At 42.0% G+C, this 16,969-nt stretch overlaps 1 protein-coding gene across 1 annotated transcript in view; it reads right to left on the reverse strand.

Moving 5' to 3' along the window:
- col27a1a (collagen, type XXVII, alpha 1a) overlaps positions 1–16,969 on the reverse strand; it is a 92,143-nt gene that overhangs the window by 63,725 nt on the left and 11,449 nt on the right. Inside the window, exons 3-5 of the mRNA XM_042509286.2 lie at positions 14,360–15,873; positions 9,151–9,204; positions 797–850 (exon numbers count right to left, since the gene is read on the reverse strand). Of these exons, the coding sequence (XP_042365220.2) occupies positions 797–850; positions 9,151–9,204; positions 14,360–15,873 (1,622 nt within the window). The remainder of the gene's footprint in view (positions 1–796; positions 851–9,150; positions 9,205–14,359; positions 15,874–16,969) is intronic.

The following is a 16,969-nucleotide window of genomic DNA, read 5'->3' on the forward strand; positions in this document are numbered from 1 at the left end:
TTTAAATACAGGTAGAGCTCGTCACTATGTACTCTGAGCACACGGTGGCAGAGGTCAAGGGTGTTTGCTTAAGCATACATAAGTCCAGACAATATGATGGGGGATGCAGGGAATTTGTCCTGGGCAGGGTCATCTTCTGTTCACACGTTAAAATGAGACAGATTTATTTGGAGTTCTCACTTTCCGACTCGTAATGGGTTTCCCTGGAGCTCTGATAAATCACTTTAACTCCCCTGGTGTCCAACTACTATTCTCTCTCCGCTAAGGTTGTTGTGGTAGCACATAGGATTTTACACAGCGTATAACTGCATAAACATCTTGGAGCATATTTGGAGGTTATATCAAGCTGATCTCCTCCAAGAATCTGAACACTCTTATTGAACTTTAAATATAAATGGGAGCCCCAGCATTCACCTCTACAGCACACATGTTAAAATGATACAGCTCTTCAGTATTAAGGTCTGTGGTGTTTGTGGCGTCTCAAACTGCCAGGTGTGGCTGCACTGGCGTGAACTTAGACGGCTCTGATTCTTCAGCCGCAAAGCTCCACTACACTCGTTACTTTTTATGGACTCCAGCTGATATAGAAAAAACGAAAATCTAACACATTCTCTTGAGATTGTCATTTTTGTTAGAGGCAAGATCGTAAACTTCTTATTGAATTAGAGGCAGGTACATAACATGTAATGGAAAAGTTAATATGGTTGTTGGGTTCTTGACAAAAAAACAACCAAAAAAAAGAGAAAGAAAAAAAGAAAGGCTGACTTGTGATCATGAGTTGGAGTAAGAGTGATACCTTGAGCCCGGGTGGACCAGGTCGGCCAGGGTTTCCATGGGGACCAGGGGCGCCCTGTGGAAAGAGAGAAAAACATAATCAAACAGTGTTCGAGATCTCAATCAATCATCATATTTGGGGAAGGGCTAATGCAGACCGTGGCTTTGCTACTGTGAATGAGACCAGAGAAGAGGAGGGGGGCGGGTTGTCTGTCTGGAGAACCTCATGCTTCTTTAACCTATTTTCCTATACATCAGCTGTGTGTGAGTTGGGTGGTGAGGTATTTGGGGTTGGTGGTGTTGGGGGTAGAAGCTTATGGAAAATGGGGCTCTGTGGAGCTGCTTTGCCATATGGATGTGGTTTCCCTGCCTCCTGTTGCCTCCACACTCCACAACCGCCTCCCCCTCCTCCACACACACAAACACACATTTGCCAGGCATCTTAATGAGTAATGCAGATCATCTCGTATCATAACATTTTGAAATTCCTCCACTGGTGTGTGTTTCTATCCAAATTGGCTGTTGCTGAGGAAATGAACACAACTGTGTCTGAAGGCAAACAAAGCGAGATCTACAGTAGCAGTATATTGGTAACGTGAACCATCTTGCCCCGTCCAGCGGCCCCCATGGGACCATTTAGCAGAAAACTCTTTGGATGACAGAGAATAATTCTGCACCAATTTTTCTGTGGTTAAAATAGTCAGACAGAAACAAAGGGAATGTTTCTACGTCTACACCATCTATCTCTCTGTCTGTCTACCTTCTCTTCATCTGAGGGGACTTTTTCCATGGATTTCTGACCTCACTCCTGCCCTCCACGTGTAGTGGCACCCATGGGCCCCTAACCTACCCCCAGTGTGTGTCAAGGGTCAAACTAGTCAGAGAGGGCGGAAAAAGACCCACAATTGCTTTAAGAGCTGGGTCAGCGAGTTTCACTAAGGTGAGTCAAAACAAATCAGGAAACCATTACTTTAGTGAGCATCAAAAAACAACATCTAGTGACACCCAGACAGGCAGCTTTTTATTATCCAACAGAGAAAAAAAGAAAAGTAATGTGGGGTTTGGGCTGGGTTAGCTCAACAAAAAAGCCCTTTGAGCAAAGTTCAAAAACAGACACACTGGTCGGAGGCAGACATGACAACATAAATGCCTTTTGCTTTGACTGCTCTTCTTTTCAAAGGGCGTTTTGATGACAGTCATGTCTGATTCACCTGAGACAGAGCTACTCATGAATGAACAGGATGTTACTAAGCATGTGTACAGATGCTGTTATCTCTGATAGGAAACACAGAACACACAGGATTTCCACACTCAAAACGGACATAAAAAAAGATACCCCACAAGACTTCAACAAAAACAAAGAATGATCATTTGTACCCTATACAGGGTTTCCCACACATTCATTTATTTGTGCCAGCCAGCCACGATCGAAACACCTGCCGCCACAAATAGATTATCTATTTTTGGAGCTGGACCCTTCATTAGGTGCACTACTGAAACATATATATATCATTCGGTTATTCACTGCACCACACTGTCAGAGCACAGAGCGTACTCTGGGCACAGATGGAGCAGAAGAACGTAAGGTGCATTGAAAGTGAAACTAATAGTTAATTTTGCATTCACTGGCACCAGTTGCTCCTCTCATCAACTGATCTTATCAACTGCTGCTGAGGAAAAAGACAACTCATTGAAAGCTCCACCACTGCTGTGTTCAACGAGCCTAAAAAACTCTGCATTTAGAGGAGACATAGAATGATACAAAGGGACACACGCATCTAAAACAAAACAAAAAAAACACACATAAAACTGTATAAATGAGGTAAAAAGACTGTTTTTGTCAACTGAGTCTGGCTGTTCGACCATAGCTACATTTCACTTTTTGTTCAGTTCCCCTGCAGAGAGCTGTCTGTTTGGGAGGCACTGAGCATTCAAATGGATAAATGAGAATTTGATTATTCTGGATGAGTTGTGTGAGAGTTTGTAAACTTATTTTTTGATATAGTTTAGCTGTTGTTAAACACTGACCCCTATGACTTCAATTCATCAAGAATTTTCTCTGATTTTGGATCCTTTGTTCACCGTGAAGCCATGCAAGAAAACCAGTTCTCTTCAAAAATTCTGCATAATCTGGGGTGAGTAATCGATACACAAATTATTGTTCGTTTGGTGAAATATTACTTTTAAAAATTTACGATTTTATAAGATTTGAAATATTGTACGCCTGATCTTTTTTAACCTGTTTTACAAATGGTTTTTAAATTCCAAGGATTCTCATGTTTTTAAGATCTTGCCTTTTTTTCCTCCCACATTGTCTTCCCCCTTTCATTTTCGGTTTGTACTCAGCTGGCGTTCCCTCGAGAGTCACTGCGTCCAGACAGTGTTAAGGGACGCTGTTGTGCCCTAAATAAACTTAAACAAACTAGACATGTTTCAATTACATGCTTCGAAATTAACCCTGTGGTTTACCACAACTTGGGCAGTACACTGGTAGGCATGGGCTGCCACCGACATTTGGTACTTTGCTCTAGCCTACATGTCGTGTCCTTCTCTCTCACAACAGGTGTCTAATTAGAGAAGACCAGGGTGGGGCACACTCAAGCTGAGAGCGATCAAATGAAAAACCACCAACCTCTGAACGGCGACACAGGGCGTTACTGTGGTTCCTGTGGTAATATTGCTGCTTGCTCTGCACAATTCATTACCATTCTAACTTGAGAAAATGGTCAAAATCTGAAGAAATCATAGCTCCTAATGTTTCATGTTATGGTAACGTGCGTGCTACCTCCTCTGAGGTACATAAATATATATGCTTAAATCTACAAATTCTATATCAATGCCATATGTGCAACTTAAAGCCAAGAAATACTGTAAATGCACTTGTGGATCTTAAATCTGGACGCATGACGTCACTCCAGAGGTTACGTTCCCACACAGAATATTTTAGACGATGCCTTTTAACGGGCAATGCTGTAAACATAGTCTGACTTTCAACACTGGCTTGTAAAAGCCAGTTTAAATGTATATACAGTCACCGTATTAAAGATAAAAGAGATTCTGTGTGATGTCGTGCCAAATGAGAGCCGAAGGGCCAATGTCTGATAAACTAACATTAGATCAAGAGCATGTGAAACCGCTGGACGTCTTCTTAATTAAAGAGCCTGGTCAACACACACACACACACACACACTCTTGAAATATTGCCTCTGATGAGTCAGGGAAATATTTCACTGTTTGTTAAAGTCGCAATGGCTTTCCTTACTATCACTATGTGAAGAGTGCAGAATTCGCAGCCCAATGCTATATAAATTATATAAAACTTCATAATAAGAGAAGCAGATGGGGTGAATGAATTAAGCTGTGCTGGGAAAAAGCCAACCATTTAAAATTTATTTGCTTTGAAAGCCAACATTTTTAAAGCTAAATGCATCATGCAGTGGCCAGAGTATATGAAAAAGGAAGTGGTAAGTTATCCAAAGTATTTTTTAGCCATTTACAACAATAACAGAAATAGCTCATCATGACCATGACAATTTTGAAGATTACGATGGAAACCTAGAGCTCACTTTATGCCAAAAATTTTAAAATCTGGTGTTAAAAAAATATTAAAGTGCCCAAAGGGAGAGTGAATTGGATCATGGACTGTGATTTTTACTGGAGCTTGTTACAGTTACGTTCCAGAGGAGAGCTCCATATACACAGTTGACACTTGGGGTTAAACAGACCCTTAAAAAGCTGATCTGTCGCCTGGTGTAACCAAAACAGCCCAACTAAGAAGAACTCAACACCTTTACTTATTTAAAAGTTCTTTACAGTCATAGTTTTACAGGTTTTATATGAAATGCCCATCTGGGATCTGAATTTACAGGCAGATGAAGCAAGGTAGGAGGATTTTGTCTAGTGACAGAGGAGTGGTTCGGAGGAGAAGTATGAGTAGAGATGGGCGACAGAGATTTTTTTTTTGCTCAGACAAAGACCCCTTTGACCCAGCAGGCTCCAGACGAATCCATACAGCCAGTCTTCAGATAGATAGCGGCCTGTGTACCCGCAATGCATCCATATCCTCTCACACCCCTCTACCACCGTCGTCATTATACACCTACAAACAGACTCGAAAGAGCTCACCCTGACTATTCGCGGACACCTAGCACAGGCTTCAGTGGTTGCTGTAGCGACGGCGTCTCACACTCACATGTGTGGGATCAGAGGTCAAGGTTCATGGGTGGTGCTCGGTGGGCTCAATGGTGCTCTGTGTGTCAACATGCAGACTTCCAGTAATCCAAGGCTACAGAGGATCATGCAAAAAAAAAAAAAAAACTGGCAGAGCTCTCCAGCAAAAGCCCTCACACTGAAATTTAGTTTTGCACATAAGAAGATGCTGCTTACAGGGTTATGGAGTAATTAAATACAACTATGTTATGAGTAACTGTGCTTCATTACAGTTTAAATTGGTAGTATTCTGAATGCAGCTACTATATTGCATGATCGATTTCTTGAAGGCATTACTTTATTTGTTTTGTTTAATTTGCTCTAACACCATGTCCTGAGTGAATGAGACGCGAGCCGCTGTCTTTGATTGCATTGTTTTTTATTGGAATGTTCCTGGAACCATCAACAAGCGACGCAACCTTGTTTCTATTTATTCCTGTCAATCCCTTTGAAAAATCTGCAATGGCAGAGGAACAGCAGATTCATAAAGCTGAAATGAGGAGTTATCTACACATCTCCTCATTTAACTGCAAAGCCTAAATAAGGTGTCAGCTGGTTGGAGGGAGATCACTAGGGAATTGAAAGTTTCTGAATGATGACCACCACTAATAACGACCTTTTTGATGTTGGCTATATTATGTCATTTCCAGTACATATCACACTATAAAACATGTTGGGATTTTTTTTTTTGCTCATAAATTACAAACATGAGACAAAAGAAAACTACTTGCCTGTATTTTAAGTGGTTACATCTTGAGTCAAAAGTACAGCTGATAGGTAGCCTATGTGTATTTTTTAATGACACAACAGTAGTGTGTATTTAACAGATTCTGCGTGGAGAGAGAGAGAGATGTTGCTTGCTTTTAGGACATGGTGTAAAATTCATATGATGCACGCATTTCCTGTTAACAGATCAAGGAAAGCGTGTGCAGTGTAGTATCTGCAACATGAGAATGGCAAAGGAGATGCACAGCCAGGGCACTGCTGGTGTGTTTTCAGCATCAAAATATGAGACGCAGGCAAATGAGCTCAGTAAGACGATTTCAAAGTACCTCAAAATACAAAGAATCCAAAGAATTTAGACTGTTAGAGTAATCTAATTGAATATGTTAGAAATTACATTTTAGTATTCAGTTATCTGTAGTGGACTACACTTAAAAGTAACCATCCCCCCAATACTGGATGCTTATGATCAAATCATGCCACGCCACCTGTGAGTCTGCAGCGTCAACAACCTGCAGCGTAAATACAGATTTAATCATTTCAGTGATGAACAAGTGAATTTCTTTCCCAAATTGAAACCACACTCCTATCTGGCCTAGAGGGAAGACATATGTGACTGCGATTTTGCAAGTGTGTACATGCAGCTCAGTGTTTGCACATGGCAGCAGCAATTAAACTTGATAAATGCTTTTGTTTACAGGAAAGCTCCATAATCTGTCTCACTCTTTATATAGGCAGGTCATAAACACAGCCACATATGTGTATGTCTGTGCCACAAGGGTGTGGGATTAGTGCTGTAGCGTGTAGGCACTTCCGTGTGAGCGCTGGTGTGTGCTTATGCACGTTAAACAAAATGAGTGTGAGGTCAGAGTCAGACACTGGCGGCCTGTTTGCAGGCGACCTCTGTTAAAGTGGCATCAAAACCAAAATCTTTTACAAGTGTTTTTTTATTGAACACGCTTGTTTTCATTGTTTGCACTCTGCAAATAAACCACTTCCACTGACAATGCCACAGACAGTTCAACAGCTGGTTTGCTGTGGTCGACAAAGCCATCGGGATATAAATCAGCACGAGGTGATTGTTTGATTGTGATTGGTGAAGTCTGAGTGTGCACTGTGCAGCAGTGCATATTTGAAAGTCTTGAAGAAAGAAATTCTTCTAAAGACCTTCAAGTTAAATATGCTGCATATTTTTAAAAAAGCTGCTGCCCCGTCAAACAAAACTCGTTCCACTCAAAGTCACACTTATATAACACTTTCAAAAAGTAAACGCAGCTCTGTGCTTATATTTTTACGCCCCATTAAAGTTCTATTCCAGGTAAGTTTGATTTGGATCATAAGAAATCCACCTAAGTGGGCCTGATGTTGTGGAACAGCTACAAGAGACGGGATGGGAGGTGCTGCTGGGGCTTAAATAGCTTTAATTAGAGCCAGACAAAGACCTCCTTATACATGTATAGTTGTGGGGGATCACAGAGACTTTAGCTTAACAGTCTCTAAAACACAGACAGACACAAACAGTAAGTAATAATTAAAAGACAGACATAAAAAGACACAAGCATGTGCATCCACAGACATAAAGTGTCAATCATTTGCACTACATCTGATGCATTTAGATTATTTTTTGGTCTAGACTGACTGAGTAGCTTGTTTGTAGCATTGCCTACAAATTTAAACTGTAAAACAAGGAACCAGAGGCTTGTCTGGTTTATAATGTACACAACAGCCATGCTACAAACTCTGTGAGGCTATACTTAGGCACAGCAGTGCTTTGAGCTAAATATCAACGTCAGCATGCATGCACACAATAACTAGTAACTAGTTATGGTGTTAGCATGCTAATAATTGTTTAACAATGTTAAAAACAAAGTCTGTCTAAAATCGAGGCTAATGGGAATCTCATTAATTTATAGAGTGGTCTCTTTAGTCATAAACTGCAAAATTTGAGCAAATAAAAACATGTTGACAGGATAGAGGAGATAGAGCAGTGATTCTCAACTTGCTGCCTGTCCATTTTCTAATTCACAATAAAAATAAATGTATTCACACTTGACATTTATTGCTTTGAATGTAAACAATGAATGCAAAGAAAGAATATAGTTCATTAAAAACAAAAACAAAAAAAGTGCCATAGGACATTTCCCCAGAACCGACAGAGGACTGTGCTAAGCCCCGAATGTTCTCAAACCCTTGAAATGCTCCTATATACACACCTGACCTGTGCTGGGCTGCCGCAACTACGTTTGCCTCTCGGCTGAGATGAGTGAGGACAGACACACACACTAATAAATACTTTTCTTTCATTAACTGGACCCTGGCCTCCTGTCATTTTGTAAAAGTGGCCCCCAGGCAAAGCAAGCTGAGTATCTCATCTCTAGAGGGAAATTAAAGAGATCACCAAAGTGATGACAATTCATCCTGAGGGGAACATGAATGCGAATACAAAATTTCAAGTTAATACATCTTTTTGTTGCAGAGTCATTTCTGTTAAAACCACAACTGTCACCCTCATGGTGGCACGAGGGGAAAAGTGTGGGGATCATCAAAGTTAGCTTGATTCATCCCCTGGGGAACATGAATGTGTATTAAAAAAATCAGTGGAATTCATCCAATAGTTGTTAAGATATTTGAAAATAATACGGTATGAATCCATACATCAGAGAGAAAAAGAGGAAGTCATGGAGAATTCCTCAAAGAAGACCCACGAATGAGACTATATCTATTTAACTGCCTTGGAGAAAGACGCCTTTCATTAGTCCAGAATGGGATTTCTATGAAGTGTGGGTGCAGCCTGCTGCAACAGCTCAGTGAGGAGAAGAAAGTCCAGTGGAGCCATGTGTTCTCTGTCTGTTTACAGTGCTTTTATTAGGCATCCTGTGGCACAGGCAGCCTTTTGAAAGGCCGTCTTTATAGGAGCTTTCCTGTTTATGCTTAGGGGTGGGAGGTCAGCGCTCACAGCCCCGTGCTGAATATGGTCAATCTGCCTGCATAGGAAAACTGTGTGTGAGTATGTGAGAGTGTGTGTGTGTGTCAGCTGGGTGATGGGAGGGAGTTTAAGTGATGTGGGAGCCTGGGTTGGCAGGTTATTATTGTAACTTTAGAAAATGGTCCAGGACTTTGCCTTCCAGGCTGGAACACACAGACGCTGTCCCCTCTGTCCTTGTCTTTTTGTCTGTCTGTCTTTCTGAGTCACCTCCTGCCAAGGGGGGTTATTCACTGTTTGTGTTTGAGCTTTCGTCGACATGTACGTCAGCCGCAGTAGCAAAAACACAAACAAACACTTGTGCACGCAGAGATACCCACACTAAAACCAAATAAAGGCACGCTTATTAACATGGTTCCATAAAATGATATATTGGAGGGCAAACAAAAGAAAAATAATTCCTCGAGGTTAAAAATGGCAGTGTGTGCAATGTGGCGGGAGGTATTTGAGAGGAGACTTACCCGTGGACCCCTCTTGCCTGGCAGGCCTGGCTTTCCTGGAGGTCCTGGCAGTCCCTGAAGAAAGGGAGAGAGAACAGTGAGTGACAGCATACAGATGATCTAATTCAAAACCTAAGCAATCCAGCTCTACACTCTATCAAAACCATCGGGTCATTAAGGCTCCTTTGTGGTTTTCCACAAACAGACTGCAGAGTAAAAAGTGGCACCTTTTTCCCCCTGAAGTAATTCCATCTCAAGGTGATGAGAGTTCAGCTTTATCCATCAGGAAGTTCTGAGCCTGTGTGGCAGGAAACCGTAGAAACACTAGAAATAACAGGTCATTTCCTGCGCCACTCAATGCCCCCTGTGTGGCTTTATCAGCCTCATTCGTTTTCTTTTAATCAAAAAAGAGGAAAGGGAGAAGTGAGGAAAAGCAGAGGGCCAGTGGGTAGCTAAAAGCTACCTGCAGCGCCCTGGATCCTGATGTAAATGCACATTACAGCCTCTATAGGGCATTTTTTAAATGCTTTCTTCACTGTATTATGGAGCTGTTAAATTTGATGCCTGAGATAACACAGATATAAAAACAGCAGCTTCTACTATAAAGTGCAGTTACTGTAGTGTGAAAGTTGTACCCTTTCTGTAGTTTCCTCAGCTGAATTTTCACAAGCCTATGAACTATATGAGGCAACTTCAAGAACGATTGAACTTGAAAACGCCAACCTGAGTTTGAAGGTTATTGTGATATGTTTGTGTGTTTGTCTGGTGTATCACTCTAAAGATTATAATTGGCCCCCCACTATCTCTTCCAGGGCGACCTCCATGGTTGAGACCACCCCCACTGTTACAGGTGGCATGCTCTATGGTGGCCTCAGGACCTGTCAGCATCAACAAATGCCCCTGTCCATCCTCACACCTCCACCCTTTGCTCTGGAATCTCATACCTTATACTTGTTTGTTTATTTTTACTCTGACCATCTTTCCCCATTTGCACCTGTCCATCTTTAACATATTTTTCTTTTCTAGGAGAATGCATTTGTTGACTGCTCTCCAGCCAGGAAGGTAGCAGTCTCGCAAAATTCTCACATTAGCAAGCATTTACCAATCACCACATTTCAAATACAGTCTGGTGTCAAAGGTTTTTATTTAGAAGGGTTTAGACTTGCTGACTAAGCCTGTGAGGAAGTAAGGGCATGATTTGTGCCACCTGACAACTGAACCGTAATTTTGTATTCAAAGTTGTGCTTCGTTCTGTGAAAGCAATTGTTTCTAAGTTATAAAGAAATTCCATGAATTTACTTGTTATACTATTGTTGAAGAATTCTCAAAGCACAGTACAAATCGGCAAACTCCCAAAGTAATTTTTTGCCATGATTTTAAAGCAAACTAAACATTCTTATTGTGGCAACAGTTAAGTACTTCTGCGGTTTTGCAAGTGCAATTTAACTAAATACAGAACCCTAGTCTTGAGAGTTATGAGTTCAAATTTAAATCTAATTTAAACTCACTGCTCCAGCTCCAATTAAAAAGTAATCAGATTAAAACTCCAACTCTCACTTTCAGCCAGTAGAACAGCAGAACAGGTTTTTTAAGCAACTGTGCTTTGGATAAGGAACTGTGCTGTATCTGTTCCTGCACTGGATGTTTCTCCTGGCAGCCAGAGTGCAGAATCTGCACAGCGAAAAAAAGAGTCAGAGTCATGGACTGTTGTGTCTGTCAGTAGAAGACTCTTAATGCTTTGGGCAGAGAGAGTGATGAATGATTAAGCAATTGGCTTAAACCTCAGTGAATGCTTTTCATTGGCTTCTGACTTTCATATTTGTTAAAATGAATGCGTGTGTGTTGTCCTGTGAGAGGGAGTGAGAGACAGAGTAGTATACACATAGCATGTGTGCTTATGAAATCCAAACTCGGCTAAAAAGGAAGCATGGCTGGGTTCATCCGGGATCTCCCGAGGATCTGAATGGCAACACAGAGACACTCACACACATTCACATATTATGCCTAGAAAGACGCACATACTTTGACAGGAAGCACCTGTTTAATCCATGATAAATTCTCAGCATAAAACCATGTGATTCTAAATATATCATCCTGTCACAAATCAGATAAAACGTACATATTTTATTCAGCCTGCAACATTTGTTCAGATTCTGAATACTCCGGAGACATAACTGGGGCACATGCTACTATTTTCCTAAAAAGCTTTTTTTTTGGCATCAGCATAGCCTCGACATTAAAAGTGTCAGACAATAACTCAGTAATCATCAATTAATCATCCTTCTACAATCTCTTGTATAAAGACGCACCACTGATAGGTGACCTTTGCCGATTTTCCACATGATCGGCCATGACAGTGACAAATTTCCAATATAACCAATATTATGCAGATCAAATTTACATGACTGCCTGCACTACAAGCAGCAGCACAGACTGACTGTTGTCAGAGCCGCAAACCTTCTCTTAATTTGTAATTATTTTCCATGCATGCTGTAAATGGTTTGTGTTGACCTATGTAGCTTATGTTAGTCACGAAGTTGATACTTAGCTCAAAGCTAATAGCATAGCAAAGCTAATGCTAACCATTTAAAGTAAGTGAGCAGAACATGCTAAAACACTTCACGTTAGCGTCTCAGGCCAGGAGGTATAACTCAATAAAAACACAAATAAAGGTGGTCCTACCTTGTTCCTTTGTTAAAAAAAAAAATTAGCAAGATAACTTAAAAAAGTCACATGCTAACCGTTCCGCTAACTGAAAAATGCTAAAACAATTAGCGCCATATACCAGGAGGCATAGTTAAATAAAACTCAGACCGGGGTTGTCATATCTAGTTCTCTGTTAAGTCTAGTAAGCTTTCTTACCAACTATGGTCCAATTTATAGATTTGGCAGTTTATTCCGTGGTGGCAAAACGTTTTAACTGTGTTTGAAAGGAAAATAAAATTTCTTCAGCTGAAAGGGAGGTGTCAATCAAACATGATCTGTCCACGCCCCCTCAATCCTCAGAGATGGATTGAGCAGCAAAGTGAGTCCTTTACGAAATTTGTTCGCTCTAAATGAACATTTATTTGCACTCACATTTTGTGGATGCTCAATGAGACCCATCTTTGATCACATTTATGCATTTTTACTATTCTAAGCCACGTTTTAAAGAAACACTTGAAAGAAAAGTTCAAAATATGTTTGTGTATGCTGTAAATTATAATTTCTGGAGAGAAAGAAAATTGGCAGTGGTGAATGAAGTACATATAAGCCGTACTTGAGTAAAAGTACAGATATCTTACCAGAAAATGACCCAGGCATAGGTTAAAGTGTATATGGAAAATGTAGTTAAGTAAAAGTACAAATTTGATTTACAAAATGTAGTGGAGTAAAAGCAAAAGTTGACAGAAATATAAAAACTTAGGTAAAGTACAGATACTCCCAAAAAATACTTAAGTACTGTAATGAAGTATGATTACTCTGTTACATCACACCACTGAAAATCAAAATTGCCCATGGTATCGGCAGGTTAGACTTAAAAAAAAAAAAAGAAAGAAAAAAATTGGCCAAGAAACTTGCAATAAGTGCATCTCTACTTTTCTTTACTAGATTGCAGCACTTCATATTGAGATTGCAGGTCGTGCTTTCTAAATGGCACTCATTTGGTTCACTGTAATTACAGTCAAGTCTGGTGTGGACACAGCGTAGATGTAAATTAGTAAACCCTTGACACACCGCACTCTGCAATCTACAGCGGCAAATTACAGACCACTACAAAGAATAACCGAGGCACATGTATCAAACACTGAGGCCGTGCTCACACCTTACACTAAAATGACTCAGTCAGAGGCTTTAAATACAAGTACAAACACACCCTGGATGTGCTGACGAGACACTGAGGATTGATTACTCAGACCATATTAAAAAGGTAAAGAACTGGGTAGACGATCATGCAGAGCTTAAAAAAACAATACAATTCCCAAACACAGTTGATTTGTCTATGGCAAGCAACTTGTAAAAACTTTGTTCACAAATAAAATCAAACTTTGAATCAACATTTAGTCTCCAGTGGTCAGTCAAGATGCAACTGAGACGCACTCTGATACTGGGTGTGAAAATGGAAAAGGTGAAAGTAGACCTGCCTGGCTCAGTTTTCTGGCTCCTTGTGATATACTATAGCCTTCCTTTCCTTTGAGAGGCTGAATGATGATGTTTACAGACTGCTTTGACCCTTGACCTAGCTTTGAAAGAGGGCCATGAGACCTCCACTGGTCCTCTATGACAGAGGAATCTGGTGCAGAGACGGCAAGGCGTCAGACCTGACACGTCACACCCAGCCTGGAGGGTTCTGAGCACAGAGGAGGGAGGAAAAAAGTAGGATTTCTAACCTGTGTGGGAAAGGATATAGTGCCACATTGACCCACATAGTATCTCTGTGGTCTCTTATTTCCAGCTCCAGAGAACGTGAATCGAACCTGGTCTTTTACTGATGACAAAGACCAGCACAGACTGGAAACATGCTTCATTCACTCTCACCACTTTACAAATGTAAACCATCAAACTCGCCACCCACAACTGCCAGCACAAACAGCTAAGACACAGACTGCATGTTTCTTGCTTTTCTTAATTTTTTAGAGGCTTAACTTCTGCAAAATCAAGATGACGTTAAGTCTCCATATGTGTGTACTTGCATATTAGTCTGTCTTGCCTTCAGCTAGAAAAAAAAAGCTACAGTCAGGCTCAATCTTAGCTGTTCTGCACTGTCACATTGTCAACTTCAGAAGCATTTTATACCCTTTTTCCCCACCAAATTTAGCATGCGCACGTGTTTCGTACACAGCTCTGCAGAAGACGAGTATGCCTTTTTTTTTTTTTTTGGCTTTTTGCCTTTATCATGTAGGACAGCTTAAGTGAAAGTGGGAGAGACAGGGGATGACATGCAGCAAAGGGCCGCGGGTTTGACATTAAATGTTGGCGAGTGTGTTCGTGGTTTTTTTGTACAATGGGAAAGGGACTATACGGTGCTTTTTTTAGCCATAGCCTCTCCCTCCTTGATATCCCTACACTGGTCCGTACCAGTCCACCAAGCAGGCACTTTGCTTTAGCGAGCCCTTGATCTAAGTCAAAAAAGAGTGCTCAATCATATGCAACACATGCATCTGTTGTAAATATACTTAATTTTCCTTTTTTTTGTGTATATGCAAACAAGCACACTTACAAACCAATCAAACAGACCAGAGGAGCTTACCGATGGGCCTGCCTCTCCTTTCTGTCCTACAGGTCCATCCAGCAGGGAGAACTGAGTAGGTGGCACCTCCCAGCTCTGGAAGCCATCAGTAGCAGGTGGTGTTACTGCGTTGTATGAAGGTCTGGTTGGTCGCGGGGTGACCGTAGCCTTGGTAGTTTTGGCTGGCTTTGTTGGTTTGATGACCGGTTTGGAGACTGGCTTGAATGTTTTAGCAATTGTAGATTTGGAGACTGTTGATTTGGATGGGCTGACTTTGGATATCGTTGGTTTAGAAGGGACAACTTTGACAGAATTTGTTTTGGGTTTGGACGGAGTGGCTTTGGATGGCGTAACTTTAGGCTTGGTAGGTGTTTTCTTGGCTGTGGTGGGTTGTGGTTTCTTTGGGACTGCACCTTGGTCTGATAAGGTAGAATCAGGCTTTGTCTTGGAGGGTTTGGTGCTAGTAGTGGCTGGAATAGTAGGCTTCTTCTTGTTGTCTGTTACTGAAGTTGTCTTTTTGGAGTTATGAGGAGTGGGCTTTGGGGGAGTGGGTTTTGAGGGTTTCTGATTTGAAGCTTTAGTGTTGGTGGGCGTTGGGTTTGGTGGTTTTGTTGGGGGTACTTTTGTCCTGAGTGGCGCAGTGACAGTTTCAGTCCTGGCCTTGGGAGGCGGGGAGGCCAAACCAAATTGGACTGTGACTGGCACTGCAGTTGCCAAAAGAGGTGTAGGAATGGTCCCAGGTGTGGGTTTTATTGTTTGGGCAGGTGCTACATATCTGACAGCCGAGGCAGCGGCAGCGACACTCCTGGCAAGGCTCACCCCAGTGGTCTTCCTGGGTGTTACAGGGCCACCACGTTTAGGGGTAGCAGCGGTAGCTGTGATGTTTCTTTCTCGTGGTAGGATAGGCAACAAGGGAGGAAGGTTAGGCCTGTATGTGTCGGCTTCCCTGCACTGTTTCTTAATGTACCTGCAGTAGTTGTGAGCTGCCTGTGCAGAAGGGACCAGGTCAAACTGGCAGATGGCTCCTTCAAAGTGTGCTGAGGCTTGCTGCTGGCTTGCCCGCCCCAGCAGGAAGGAGCCCTGGAGCTCTGGAGCCAGTCCCTCCTCACTGTCCCACCCAAAGTCTGCATGAACACTCTGCTCTCCGCAGGAGGCATATAGAGTCACTCTCTGTCCATTAATTCCCACCGCCAGCTGGTGCCACTGACCATCATGGGGCTCGTAGGGCAGTGCCACCGAGGTGTTAGGTCCTGTGTGAAGGACCAGATTGCCCGGCGCAAGCTGCAGACCGAGAAGGAGTTTCTTGCGGCCTGAGAGCAGGGTGAAGAGGAAAGCACTGTTGACACGGTGTGAGCGCACACTCAGGACCAGTGCCAGGTTGGGCCAGATGGCCGCTGGGATGACTGAGCGCAATGGAGTTTCAATGTGCGCCCGCTGGTTGAGGATGATCCCCGATCTGAATGGAATGACCCCTGCTGGCACCGAGCGCGACGGTTTCTCTCCCTTGAGCCCCAACTTTTGGAGGATGTCCACATCTGGCAAAAAGAGAGAGTGGTGTTAGAGGTGCAAATAATTATGACAGGTTTGTTTTTGAAGGTTACACACCAGGGCAGCTAGACAAAAGTGAAAATGAAAGGCTATTATTAAGTACTCTCTTTGGTGCCTGAAGTATATTTTAAGAATTATTTTAAGTTTAAAGACTTTACATTGTCCTTCTGACCACATCTGTTTTGTCTGTCCACGTTCTGTAACCTCACTATACACAGATGGAAATATTTTCCGCCATAATCCAGAACCTTGAAATACATCATCAGGGACAAAGTACATCCTCTTACATTTGAATGTGAAAATATCCATGTTAACAGGGAGTGAAACACAGGGGAAAATGGGCAGAATAAGAGCCCCAGTTGTGTTGACATAGTAACACTCAGAAACATGGCCACTTGATTACACACAAAACCATTAACAGTCAGCAGACACGGATGAGAAGAACCACGATGAGGGAAACTGTTAAACATCTTAAAATTATTAATAGGCCATTCTGGACTCATTGTGAGAATTTGCTCTTCCTGAAACAAGCGAGGCTCAGCAAAATGTTGTAGCTGTCTTTGACAGTGGCAACGTTTAAAATGACAACTCTGACTTATCTGCCAATTTTCCAATAAATTCCCATTAGTCTATTTTTTGTTATCACACAACAGGCATCATAGCCGTACATTCAAGTCAGACTGGTCTTCTTGCCAACGCTCAGCTAAAACACTTCGGGGAAGAGATATGGAAAAAAAGATGGTTTAAGCAAAAAATGAAATAGAAAGATAAATAAACTCACTGGGTTTCGAGGCCACCAAACTGCTTCTGTAGGCTGTCTAGTACAACTTCAGGGGTAAACAAATGACTATGTATAGGTCCACAAGGACATAAAAGTAGGCTGATGATAGGGGAGTATGGAGTGACCTTGGATGGTTGCTCTCTGAGTGGGTGGATGCTGCACAGAGGTGCTGCGGTGGCCTTTCTTTCAAATGTCAGCGGTTTGCAGTCTCACGCTTCCCTCCAGAATTGCAAGTTGTGGCATCATTTTGACCATGTGTCTTATGTGAAGCATGAAACAGCTTAAAGCATACCTGCAACAGA

Source organism: Plectropomus leopardus, chromosome 20 (genome assembly GCF_026936395.1).
Source record: "Plectropomus leopardus strain MGB_pleo_1.0 chromosome 20, ASM2693639v1, whole genome shotgun sequence".
Lineage (NCBI taxonomy): Eukaryota > Metazoa > Chordata > Actinopteri > Perciformes > Serranidae > Plectropomus > Plectropomus leopardus.